The sequence below is a fragment of the Cynoglossus semilaevis genome, chromosome 20 (assembly GCF_000523025.1).
Source record: "Cynoglossus semilaevis isolate Cse_v1.0 chromosome 20, Cse_v1.0, whole genome shotgun sequence".
NCBI classification, from domain to species: Eukaryota; Metazoa; Chordata; class Actinopteri; order Pleuronectiformes; family Cynoglossidae; genus Cynoglossus; species Cynoglossus semilaevis.
Genome location: NC_024326.1, coordinates 1645670 through 1658341, shown reverse-complemented (window position 1 = coordinate 1658341; position 12672 = coordinate 1645670). Strand labels below are relative to the sequence as shown.

Genomic DNA, 12672 nt, shown 5'->3' with positions numbered 1-12672 from the left:
ATATAATCACATTAGAAAATACTGTATATCAATCATTTCCATATATCAATTTGGTCCATGTTGTTGAGTACATGGATTTGTTCAAAACAAATGTCTTCATTCTTCTTTTAGGTGGTGGAGAAGGACCTGCCGTCTTACCTCTAGTCCTTTGTCATTTTGCGTGACCCCCCGACCTTCATCATGGATCTAATGGCATTGGTGTGTGTGGTGCTTCTGAACCAATGACGGCATGTCTGTAAACCCAACTCCAGGGCGGGCATGCCTGATGAAAACCTGCGTGCAACTGATTCCCAGACTCCACTCACACCAAACCAGACCAGACCATATGACAGGGATGATCACAATCAATCCAAAGTAGATGTCCTTTTCATTTGACTGCAGCCAATAAGCGGCTACTCTGTTTATGCTGTTTGTTTTTTTGTTGTTGTTTTTTTTTCAAAAGAAAATATAGTATTGTTCAGATTGATTGACAAATGTGTGCATGTGTCAGTGGAAGGATACATGGATGTCACGAATTACACATTATTAAAAGCACTGGAACAACTGACTTAAATTATGAAATGAAAATATTGTACGAATAATTATCTGCTGAATCAGAAAATAAATGCTATGTAACAGAAAAAATCTTGTCCATGCTATTTCAAACATTCATAAATATACTTTTTTAATGGAAAATGGTTAGTGAAAGATTAATGTTTTTTATTTAAAACCATTTAAGTAAATAACATTAATTTAAAAGAATTGTCAAATAGATTTCATAACGGTGTTGAAAAGTGGTGGTGAGTGTCGTATATTATCTTTTAAATAGAGAAGTTGTTACATTTGCATGAGAGTCGACTCTAGGCCAGTGAAAAAATGTTTGTCTTTGAGTGACAGAAATACAAGGGCACAAATTGTAATTCTTATTTTTATCTAAATAATTGTCGGCATACATCAGAATCGTGTCATTAAAACTCCCACAAATGGCTAAAAATAGAGCGTCATTCGTGTTAGTATGGAGGCTGTTTGTCATAAACAACACCGGGACTGTGACGTCACGGGCGAACGCAGCAGCAGGATGCTGTAGAGACAGACGCGTGTGCAGCTGAGCGGAGCACAGCAGCGGCGCCGCTGGCTGCATCTGACAGTTGAACAACATAAATACACAGCGTCCTGGTCGACATGTAATGAAGGACGACTGACGGGGGAAATGACAGAATTATTCCCTGCAGAGTCTCGCGTCGCCTTTGGGTCTGTTTGAAGAGAAACTGCGCCGCCGTCAGGAACCCGGTGCTCGAGATGGACGACGGGAGGACTGCAGAATCCGGTGAAGATGGAACCGGGAGCGAGGCTCAGGCTGCGGGCCCCAGCATCCAACTGGACTTGGGAGATTCTGGTTCGTTATGTCCTTCAGTCTCCGTGTACGATATGTCGATTTTTGTAGTCAAAATCTGTGGCAACCAGTGTACTGGTGCTGCAATTATCCTTCGATTACTCGAGCACTGAACTGATCAGACTACTACTGTAATTTAGTAGCAGCCGTTTTATTACATTCTGGGTGTTGGAATTTCAGTATAATATATACTATAATATATAATATATTTGAACAGTGACTGAAGGTAAAAGAAAAGGTACTTCGATTAAGAGAAGTGTAGAAACAGGAACCTTCGCTGTGGAAATAAATAATCAATCAGTTGGTTCGATAACAGTGTCAAGATTCAAGTCACCGAGGCTCCTGCTGGTTCTGGCCCTCAGGTCCCTGCTTTGCAGCAGGCTGACACAGACACGGGACTGAAGGCATGAATGTAACGACATGTGAAGGAACTGCCTCCTACATGCTGCACATCTGCAATGAAAACCACACATGGTGATGGCTTCTCTGTCTTCGCTCAGCAATAATATCAATAATAATAATAATGAAGTGGGATTATAGCAACAAAAACCAAAAACATGCCAATGCTGCTCTTAAACACTACACAGCGTGCTCTTCATCATATTCTGATAACAGGAAATGTTCAGTTCTGCTGCAGATCTGTTGATCAGGTTCAACAGGTTCAACATGCAGTTATTTCTAGTCTTTGTTTACAGGTTGTTGTTGTTGTTGAATCAGCACGACAACTTCAACCTGTGTTGCATCAACGTTGGGACATTAAACTGACATTTTCTCAGCCAATGAGAGAGAGAGAGAGAGAGGCCTAATCCTCTTACACACTGACAGCAGGGATTATACAGAATCTCCCACTGCTTATGCATAATATTTCATTACAAGGGTAATGTACCTCTAACTATGTTTTCACCCTCTATAGTGTTTTTTTACAGGTGTGATTGTTAATGCGCCCCAACTATAGACAGTCTGGTTTGTCTTGTTTGGTTTTTGCCTCTGTCTCTGTGGCACATTATTGTGGCATGACTGTGCACACAATCCTGTGCACACTCTTTGTGCCACGGCTGGAGGACACTCCTCATTTTGTCATGCAGGTTTTGACACAGAATGAATCAGGTTACCGGTGTAAGAAGACACACCTGATGGATCCTCAGGTGTGCTGTTCTATTTAGATTCAAATTGGTCTGAAACCTATTATTTATTTACTGAAAATAATGTCTCTTAATTTGTCTATGCAATAATGACAGACAGAACCATAAAATACTCTTCCACTGGGTGGCAGCAGATCGGTATAAAACGAAAAAGAAACTAAAAAGGCCCAGATTTTAGTATATCATCTTATTTTATTGCAAACACTTTTTGTTTGGTGGAGCGTTAGTATATTTTTTGCTGTATTTTAATGCTCATTTTTCTGTTTCCGGTTTTCATTCTGATGTTACTATAGCACCTTATTTTGTAGTGTCATCCGAAAGCCTACGTTAGGAATATTTCATTTGAAATTCATCACATGCATTCATAGCTCCCATTAGAGTGATGTAAAAAAATGTAATTATGACATTTTTCCCATTTAGTTTAACCCTCATGTCCATTTTTAAATTAGTCTAGTAATTTAATCTGTGGCTTATCACCTACAAAACTAATTGTGTTCCTCTCCTCCATCGCTGCACTCCTTCATCATCCCATCATCAGCTTGTTAACCTTTTTATAATCAGCATTAAACTTTAACCACAGTCTACTTCTCATATTATATTTGCCTACAACCTGCAATTACGTTAGAGATTTCTTTCTCAAATAGGGGTTTAACTTCTTCAAAGCAAGTTAAATTAAATAATCATGTTCAATAACATGATTATTTGATTTGACAACCAACCCATCGTTACGTTATTATGTTATGTCTCCATTCATGAGACCAACCTGTGCATCAGTGTGTGTTTCACTATGGCTTACAGCTCCATTACCCCTGCTCTGCCAGCAGCTTCAGCCTTCACCTTCACCTTCACCTTCACCTCAGATGACCTGACAGTCAGCCACACCATGTCGACCAAACATCCTGTTTCATCTCCAACTCACTTCCTGATTTTCTTCCCACTCATCCCACAGTATTCACCACACATGTGTACGAACACAGTCCACTTGTGTTCTTCATCTGCATGTCGCCGAGATTCTACCTAATCCCCTTGTCCGATTGGTCAGTGAGACCTCAGCCAATCAGAGCCCTCAGATTAGAGAGGAAGTCAATCCAATAGAGTTTTTACCCTGGGTACAAATCTGACTAATCCAGGAATAGAGAAAAAAAAACCTTTCCAGTGGCCTGGACACTGAATCTGACGTTTAGCTGCAGTCATGACTTTTAATTTCTCGGTTTGTTGGGTTTTTTTTCTTCTGGATTCTCAAAAGTGTAGGAATTAAAGTCTTCTTCTGGTGAGTTGATGATGTAATGGGTTAAATAAATAGAGTTTGTGGTGGTAAATGTATGTTTGAATATATAGTAGAATTACATCACCACAGATGATGTCATGATTTGGATTTGCATTAAACAAAAAGTGTTTAGTAAATGTTTTTTATCCAGTCTGAGGTGAAACCACAAAGGAAATGTAAAAATATAATACAAGTCAACAAGGTTTGAAGTCTGAGGTCTAGTCACTTAGGTAAAACTAATGCAGATACGTTCATTCCAGGTTTAAGTTCTCTACAAGTCATTTCTGTATAAACATTCTAAACATTCCTCCTCTCTCTGTCTGTCTACAGATTCAACAAAAAAGGCGGAGATATCAGAGGTGAGACGCTGGTTTGTACCAATCCACCCCACCATACTTCCTTTTTCTCCGACCCTTCATTCATCTTCAGAACTCCTTTAACAGCGACGTTCACTCACACGCTGTACATTCCTCTTCTTCTTCTTCCTCCTCTTCTTCTTCATTTTCTTCTTGTTCTTGTTCTTGTTCTTCTTCTTCTTCTTCTTCTCTCTCCTGTTCCTGCCACAGATGCCGTCCCCATTTGGAGCTGCTCTAGCCCAGGAGAAGAAGATTGGCCACCGAAGAGTGGATGCCTCCGGAGAGACAACATACAAGAAGGTCACATTTACTCTTCTTTTGTCTGCCTCTGCTATCATAATGATTGACTCGATGTAACTAATACCCCGCACGTTCGCACCCACACCACGGGTCACATTGTTCTCCTCCCCTCAGACCACCTCCTCTGCTCTGAAAGGAGCCATCCAGCTGGGAATCGGTTACACTGTTGGTAACCTCAGCTCCAAACCTGAGAGAGACGTGCTGATGCAGGACTTCTACGTGGTCGAGAGCATCTTCTTCCCAAAGTATGGATAGGGTTTCATAACAATCACCACGCACAAGTGTGTTCGTGTAGGAAGTGTGTTATGTAACGTCTGACGTTTGTTTTACTATTTGTAGTGAAGGCAGCAACCTGACTCCGGCCCACCACTTCCCAGACTTCAGGTTTAAAACCTACGCTCCCGTGGCCTTCAGATACTTCCGTGAGCTGTTCGGGATTCGACCTGATGACTACCTGGTGGGATATTTATCTTTGACCTCACGTGTTTTATTGAGAGTGTGTGTCTGAGGTTTGAGAGAATAGTGAAGACAGTTGAGAAAGAAGGTGCAGAGCGGAGTTGAGTGTCTGGACTCAGACCCGTCAGCACCGTGCAGTGTTCTCAGCTGTGTGTTTAAGCTCACCCTCAGCCTGTGTTAGAAGATTAGTGAGGGTAAAGCTGTCTTTTTTTAAACACTCAGAGGAGAGCAGCAGACACTCACAGAGTCAACTGTGTCGTGACATTGTGTTAACTAACTAAACTAACTTAACCAAAGCCACAGGTTGTTTCATTATCTGATTGTAATAAAATGAAGTTAGGTAAATTAGGGGCATCTTTCCCTTGTGTTTATATTTGGACTACAGATGTTTCGGAGTGTTCCCTTTATCACTGACTACTTCCTGTGTCTCTGCTCTCTCCAGTATTCTCTGTGTAATGAGCCGCTCATCGAGTTAACAAACCCAGGAGCGAGTGGCTCCATATTCTACGTTACCCGAGATGATGAGTTCATCATCAAGACTGTGCAGCACAAAGAGGCTGAGTTTCTACAGAAGCTACTTCCTGGATATTATATGGTAATAATCTTCCTCACCAGCCATTACTATACTGTTATGTTCAGTTCTTATTATTAAAGTCCAAAGTCCAAAGAGTATAATATAAAAATTCAATTTCCAACATTCAGATTCATTCTCAGCATTTGTTTCATTTGGATGTAAATCCCAGCCATAACCACCAGAGGTCTACATTTCCATAAATTCAAGTCAAATAACAGAGGGAAAATGTATCCTGCTCTTTCTTTATTTGACTCCAAAGATCAACCTGAATACGCTGCAGTGTCATATGTGATTCTCTAGGGCAGAGGTCACTAACACGGATAAATAGCTCCAGTTTCAAAAAGGTCGATGACCCCTGAGCCAGGGCCTTCAAATCACTATTACCAGAAACACAGAGTATTGTGATTTACTTTAGCACCAAAGTTAGTCCTAGAAATGACCTAAAAGTTAGCAAAATCTAGCAAGTATGGCTATGATTATGAATTTAATTAATAACAGATTAGTGAAACCACAAACTAACATTAAGGCCAGAAATAGATTTAAAAAAATAGTTGACCAAAATGATAGTTAAAATTAGCTTTATTAATTCAATTATGCAAAACGTAATCAAATCTAAATCAATGCTAGTCAAAAAATAACAAAAACTAAGTAGCTAAAAGATAAAGAATAAAATATTTAAAAATTTGAAATATTTATAAACATTAAAATTAACATTCTGCAGTACGGATATTTGTTTCTGTGCTCTTACTATTGTTACTCGTTGCAGGTTTGATCACATTAGCATTTCTGCTAATGTCCTTTAATGGCTCATTACCAGTTCATGGTTTCACACAGGTTTACGTCTATCTTGTTTTTGTTATGTTGTTTTTAAACCACACTTCATGTACTTCACTCACTCTTCTTCAGAACCTGAACCAGAACCCCAGAACCTTGCTGCCAAAGTTTTACGGCCTCTACTGTGTCCAATGTGGGGGGAAGAACATCAGGGTCGTGGTCATGAACAACATCCTGCCACGTTCTGTGCGCATGCACCTCAAGTTTGACCTGAAGGGATCTACATACAAGAGACGAGCTTCCAAGAAGGAAAGGGAGAAGTCCAAACCCACATTCAAGGACCTGGACTTCATGACTGACATCCCAGAGGGCCTCATCCTGGACCAGGACACGTATGGTGCTCTGGTCAAAACCCTGCAGAGAGACTGTCTGGTGAGAAAGAACCTGGAAGAACGCACATCAGCAGAGCTTAGTCTGAGTTATTTCAAGAAAAAGCCCACCATAATGTGAAGCATTTCTCTAACCCTGGTCCTCCTCCTGTCCTGGGTGTTTTTATGTCAGGTCCTTGAGAGTTTTAAGATCATGGACTACAGTTTGCTACTCGGTGTCCACAATAAAACCCAGGCACAACGAGATTCTCAATCCCAGGGTTCACCTGCAGGGGGAGGCGATGAGAAGAAGCCTGCAGGGCAGAGAGCCTTATATTCCACTGCCATGGAGTCAATACAGGGAGGCTCGGCCTGCAGGGACGCGCTGGACCACGATGACACGTAGGTCATTTAGGCCTGCTTTTCACCTTATGACTTAAGGAACATTGTTTCATTTTAATGTTCTTGTTTTTCTGTGTGTAGCATGGGTGGCATTCCAGCTGTCAGTAGTAAAGGAGACCGCCTCCTGCTGTTCATTGGAATTATTGATATTCTGCAGTCCTACAGGTAAGAAGAAATATAAGTTGGAAAACATGGATGGAAATTATATTTTATAATATTAAAAGTTTTGTTTTACTTTTAGAATTGTGTATATATTATGGCTGACATTTGATTAAAACATTTAAACTGTAATGTTCACACAGTTAGTCAGGGTTAATAAATAGTACTGAATATGAAAACATTTTTGAAGGCAGATCTTGTCAAAATTTGAACTATTATTTTTAAAATTAATTTCATGATTTTTGTTGCCACTTTTCCGATTATATTTGAAGAGTTAGCATATCAAAGCTCCTCTAATCACTTCACGATGACATACAGAGGTCTAATAAAGATCTCAACTCTCCCAGTGAGACCGCCGTCTTTGATTCCGTCCACAGTTGCCAAGTAACCGCAGTGAGTTTTTGAGTGAGATTAATGACTTAATTAAATCCTGTCTGACAGACTGATTAAGAAACTGGAGCACTCCTGGAAGTCTCTCATCCATGATGGGGTGAGTAGATCTCACACAGCTGCTGACTAATCATTCCAAAAACAAACCCCAGTCAATTACATCAGCTCAGACGTTAATGTGGCAGTTACAGTAAATCAGGGAGTTGATTTGTACTCAGCCAGTTCCATGACTGCAGCCTCTGTTCTTCGTAGGACACCGTGTCGGTTCACAGGCCTGCGTTCTACGCTGAGAGGTTCTACAAATTCTGCAGCTCCATCGTGTTCAGGAAGAGTAGCTGTAAGTCTGTCAGGGTTCATATTATTAACAGTACGACGTCTAATGATATCAAATGAAAGTACAACTTTTCTTTAACAGCCCTAAGATCCTCCCCATCAAAGAGGGGCAGAGGGGCATTTTCTACGTCCAAATCCAGCGCGGGGAACAGCCTAGCGGGACAGCGACCCTCGCTGAGTGAAGAGAGACAGGAAAACCTGGAGAATCTACGAGGTGCTCGCAGCTTCCCTCTGCTGGAGGACAATGGTAGGACTTCTTTATAGAGCTGTGACTTGAATAGAAATGCTGAGTCTTAATTTAAGGTTTAGAGTTTTACTTAATTTATGACTCTCCTATTTCTTAAAACTGTATTGATCGGTAAACCCCTCACAGGCAGAGATCCACCCTGCACTCCTCCTTCATTTGAAGATGCCACCACCGCATCTATTGCCACCACACTGTCTTCAAACAACTCGTTACCCACAACCCCCTTTGATACACCAGAACACCCGCGATTTAGGAGACAAATGAATTCCCCCAGTCTGGTCAGGTAGGAATTAAAAAAAAAACTTGGGGATGGCTCGATACAATGTTTTCATGTCCGATACCAATATCACAACTTGGAGTATCTCCTGGAAAACTATTAGTATTAACAAGAATAATAATGTTTCTTTTGAGCAGTGGTTGACTTTCCAAAAAAAACCTGCCTCCGACAGCCCAACAACAATCTTGACCAGTTACATCATCAACATCAAATAACACAAAGGTCAAAAGGTGAAAACCAGTCACCTGTGACGCCCCACACTTTGAGAAACACTGCTGTAATTTAAGTTAAGCATTTGGGTGTAGGTATCAGGTCATACTATTGGATGGAGCCATCCTGTGATGGGAATAACCATATTTGGTCAAAGGAAACTTTATTCACCACATTGTGTTTTTCTAGGTCACAGAAACAGATAGTTGAGGTTCATGAAGAAAAGCAGGACACGATTACAGTCGAGGTTGAACTAAGGTGAGACACGACGTTAGAATTCAGCTGCAGCGGTCCCTGTTAGACTCTTTAACATGTTTGTGCGTTTTGTTTTATTCAGCAAAATCCCAAACAGCACGGAGCTCACACAGCTGACAGAGATGACTCCCTCCAGTCACGTTTCCCCTGATCACCAGCCTCCGTCCACGCCTCCATCCTCAGCTCCTTCAGCCTCCACCCTCCCCTCTCCCACCTCTCTGGCTCAGTCGGCTGAAAAGTCATCCGCCGCCCTCCCTTCGTCCATCTGTCCGTCCTCTCAGCCGCTCACCTCTCCCACAACTGCTCACTGTTCCACACAATCTCATTCTGTTGCACAATCCACACCTCCCACCTCCTCCACACTCTGTCCTGCCTCAGCATTCACTCCCATCTGCCCTGCCTCCCCTCACCATCTTCCTTCCACGCCTCCCAGCTCCGGTCCTCCCAGCCCACGGGTTGCTCAGCAGCCACCAGGTACCTCCACCAATCAGCTGTCTGTGTCCAGCAGCCACAACTCGTTGGATGGAGAAGTGCAGGTGTCCGACATCTACTTTGTGAGTCCTTTCATTTTTTTCTTTCCTTCCAGATTATAGTTTCAAACCATGAAAGAAGCTGTGAAATATCTTCATATCATCAATGAATAATAGAGGGCCTTTTCTTCCTGTCGTTCATTATCTGCCAGTGGCCAAGTCAGGACAGCGTGGTAGAGTTATGATGGTGAGGGGTTTGTTGAGTTGTGGAGCACACGCTGTGGCTGGAAAAAACCTGAAGCACGACACTGCCATGTATCATAACTCATGCTTTTGACCGTGCCAGTGAAACAATGGGCCTGTCTCTCCTTAGTGACAAACCCTCCAAGAAAAGTTGGTAGAATGGCCCAAAATGTAATTAACAACTAAAATTTGGTTTAAAAAAAAAACCCAAGGTGACATGTTTCCGACTGAAACTCCTCCGATTTCAGCAAGGACATTGCCAGGCCACATTTTTCAAATGCATGACAATTTGGTTTAAAAAAAAAACCCAAGGTGACATGTTTCCGACTGAAACTCCTCCGATTTCAGCAAGGACATTGCCAGGCCACATTTTTCAAATGCATGACTTTGTAGAATGTGTGTGTGTGTGTGTGTGCCTGCTCCTGACTGGCCTGCCTGCCGTCCAGATTTGTCTCTGGTCAAAATGGCATATGATTACAAAAATCAAAAAGACTGTTGGGCAGCTCAATCCTAAATCACAGCTTAGTAAAAAAAGTGATGCATGTTAAAGCTTGATGTTCGACTTCAAATGATTTTGTAAGAAAAAAACACAAACTTTTTTTTTGTTTTAGCTTCTACAGATATGCACTAGGGGCTACCCTAGTGCATTTCAAAAAAAGACAGGTTGTAGAATTTAGATTTTTATTAAAGTTTTAGGGAGTGTACCAACTTTTCTGATTTGTAGGTTTGTCATTCATCGGTCAGTCTCCTCTCATGTCTGTCTGTCTGTCTGTCTTCTGTCTGACTAATGGATCTTCATTATTCCACTCAGCCTCCAGTTTTTCTTCTCTCTCTCTCCAGCTGCTGCCATTTTACGTCATTTCTTACATTTGTCTCATTCTGTTTTCCTGTCAATATTTCCAAACATTCTTTCTTTCTTTCTGTGTGTGTGTGTGTGTGTGTCCATCCATCAGTACGCAGATGGCAGATATTGGGTGTACTCTCCAGTTCTTGGCCGTCGTAAGCTAAACTCTAGCTTGAGTTACAGTGTAAGTCACCTGTGGAGTAGTCAGTCATATGTAAGTCAGGGGGTGGTAACAGTCCCACTGCTGACAGTGCTATGCTACTGTGCATTAGCACCTAGATAAAACAAATTCAGTTTTGTATCAATAGCAACATTATAACATAATAAGGGAGATTTAACTGAGATTTAACTTATGACTTTATTTCTTATTTTTAAAATATTCCTTTTGTTGCCATCCTATTTTCTTTGTTTCTCTTTCAGTCTTCCATCTTTCACACTTGTATTTATTCAGAAAGTTCAATTAAAGTTATTGCTAGACTTAAAGCTGTCAAGGTATGACTTTTAGAAACTTAAATTAATACAATAATAATAAAATAAAATAATTTGACTTTTAACAATAATGACTACAGTGGAATAAAAACAATTAAAACATTGTAGTGTCAGTAACTGAACTGTTGATTGAAACCACAATGTTCTTGAAATGCACTCAGCAGAACCTGAGATTCACAGTTACTGTTCTGGCATATATTTTCTGTTATACTGCACATTTACACACCTGTATTGCAAATTCAACTGATGTGTAAAACCCACTTTATTCCCCTGAGTCACAGAGCAGTGACAGCTCTAACACCAAGCATGTGAAACTGCATAGATGAATTTTGATAAACTGTCTCCTTCATATTTTTATAATTGTCCCTGCTTGTCTTGCTTTTGCTGTTGCCCTCTGCTGGACGGACGTGACCGTGGCAGACTCAGGAGGATCGGAGCTGGGTGTACTCTCCTCTGCACTGCAGCTCAGAGTCCAGAAGGGGCTCAGATGGGGAGAGCCAGGCAGTAAGTGTTTACTTCATAGAGGATTTTCCCAAACAAATGATCAGAAGTGATTCTATTCTCTCTCTCTTCCTCAGTAATTCAGTGAAGCTGAGCCACAGGCCGTCTCCACAGAATAGGGTTATAAATAACAAAGGCACCAGGAGGCTATAAAGATTTAATGCTGGAGCTGCATGTAGAAGCTCGTTTTACCTACTGTGACAAACTGAAGGAAAGAAACGCAGAGGACGTCAGAAAAACACACTCTTATATACATTTGACGGAATCGTACAGCGAAGCAATCGTGACGATCATTAGGGAAACAAACCATCAACTCCTGGACGGTCCCACTGACGTCCAGGGAAGAAACAAGCTGTGAAACATGCAGCGCTGCTGCCTGAAGGGTTTCACTGTTAATAAGTCACATCGCACTGTGCCAGCCCTGGCTATGCAACAAAGAATACTAACATGCTGTACAGGTATACAGTCACAGTATACAGTGTGGTATTTGACATGACACTTCGTTAGGATCTGAGTTTACTGGTGTTTGGTATTCATTCAGGACATATCAGAACTGTGTACAATTTGATTTGAGCACTTTACCATTCTGTATGTGAAACTGGGTCTTTGAGAGTTTGTTACGTTTATCATCAGTTGTTGTGTTAAAGGTTATTGTTCTGTGCTGCTGTGTATGCACAGTGTTACGTGTTTTTCTAACTGTGTTTAAAGGTCCACTCAAGAACCCTTGACCTGATTACTATTATTATGGTTGTGTCCTGGATGCCTTATAAACAGATGTATTGATGATTATTTAGTCATATGAAATGATGATGTACTATATTATGAAAGTATAAGTATATAAATATAGTATGATCTAATTAAATGATACAGTATTGTGTGTGATACCAAATGTTAAAATTTTATTTTCAGAGTGAGGGAAAAAATATGTTACAAAATGAAGACATCATATAATGACATTGCATTGAAGATGGTGTGTGTGTGTACACTCCTGTACGTCTACGTGCATCTGAAGTTTCCGTGTGTGCATGCTTTTGCATGTACATGACGTGTGAGTGGGAGACGGTGTCAGTCTGAGCTGCTTTTTATCTTACGTATTTGTCAAGCTGTCACAGTATGTAACTTTCAAATCAGCCATTTGCATGTTGGCTGTGTGAGAATCGATCAAAGCTCAGTCTGTGTTTGATGACAATAAAAAAAAAAATCACTTTAGCAGATAAACCCATTCCTATCTTCTTCCATTCCT

At 41.0% G+C, this 12672-nt stretch overlaps 2 protein-coding genes across 2 annotated transcripts in view; both read left to right on the top strand.

Moving 5' to 3' along the window:
* The window catches only part of LOC103395914 (phospholipid hydroperoxide glutathione peroxidase-like), a 2828-nt gene extending 2204 nt beyond the window's left edge, over positions 1–624 (top strand). Inside the window, exon 7 of the mRNA XM_008333765.3 lies at positions 112–624. Coding sequence (XP_008331987.2) covers positions 112–144 — 33 coding nt within the window. The 3' untranslated portion in view covers positions 145–624. The remainder of the gene's footprint in view (positions 1–111) is intronic.
* Positions 625–773: 149 nt separating this feature from the next.
* Positions 774–12666, top strand: LOC103395913 (phosphatidylinositol 4-phosphate 5-kinase type-1 gamma-like). Its single transcript, XM_025066249.1, has 16 exons — positions 774–1375; positions 4112–4140; positions 4348–4437; positions 4552–4682; positions 4777–4894; positions 5336–5488; positions 6374–6673; positions 6803–7011; positions 7093–7176; positions 7612–7660; positions 7813–7897; positions 7976–8140; positions 8267–8423; positions 8817–8885; positions 8965–9436; positions 11349–12666. Exons 1-16 carry the CDS (start codon positions 1279–1281, stop codon positions 11580–11582), a joined length of 2442 nt encoding a protein of 813 aa, XP_024922017.1. The 5' UTR covers positions 774–1278; the 3' UTR covers positions 11583–12666.
* The last annotated feature ends 6 nt before the right edge of the window (positions 12667–12672 follow it).

Excerpts from the sequence above, each read along its gene's own strand:
- LOC103395913 (XM_025066249.1), top strand. The coding sequence starts at position 1,279 with ATGGACGACGGGAGGACTGCAGAATCCGGTGAAGATGGAACCGGGAGC. Across the intron at positions 6,674-6,802 it reads CCCTGCAGAGAGACTGTCTG|GTCCTTGAGAGTTTTAAGAT; the intron begins GTGAGAAAGAAC and ends TTTTTATGTCAG. Across the intron at positions 8,141-8,266 it reads CCCTCTGCTGGAGGACAATG|GCAGAGATCCACCCTGCACT; the intron begins GTAGGACTTCTT and ends AACCCCTCACAG.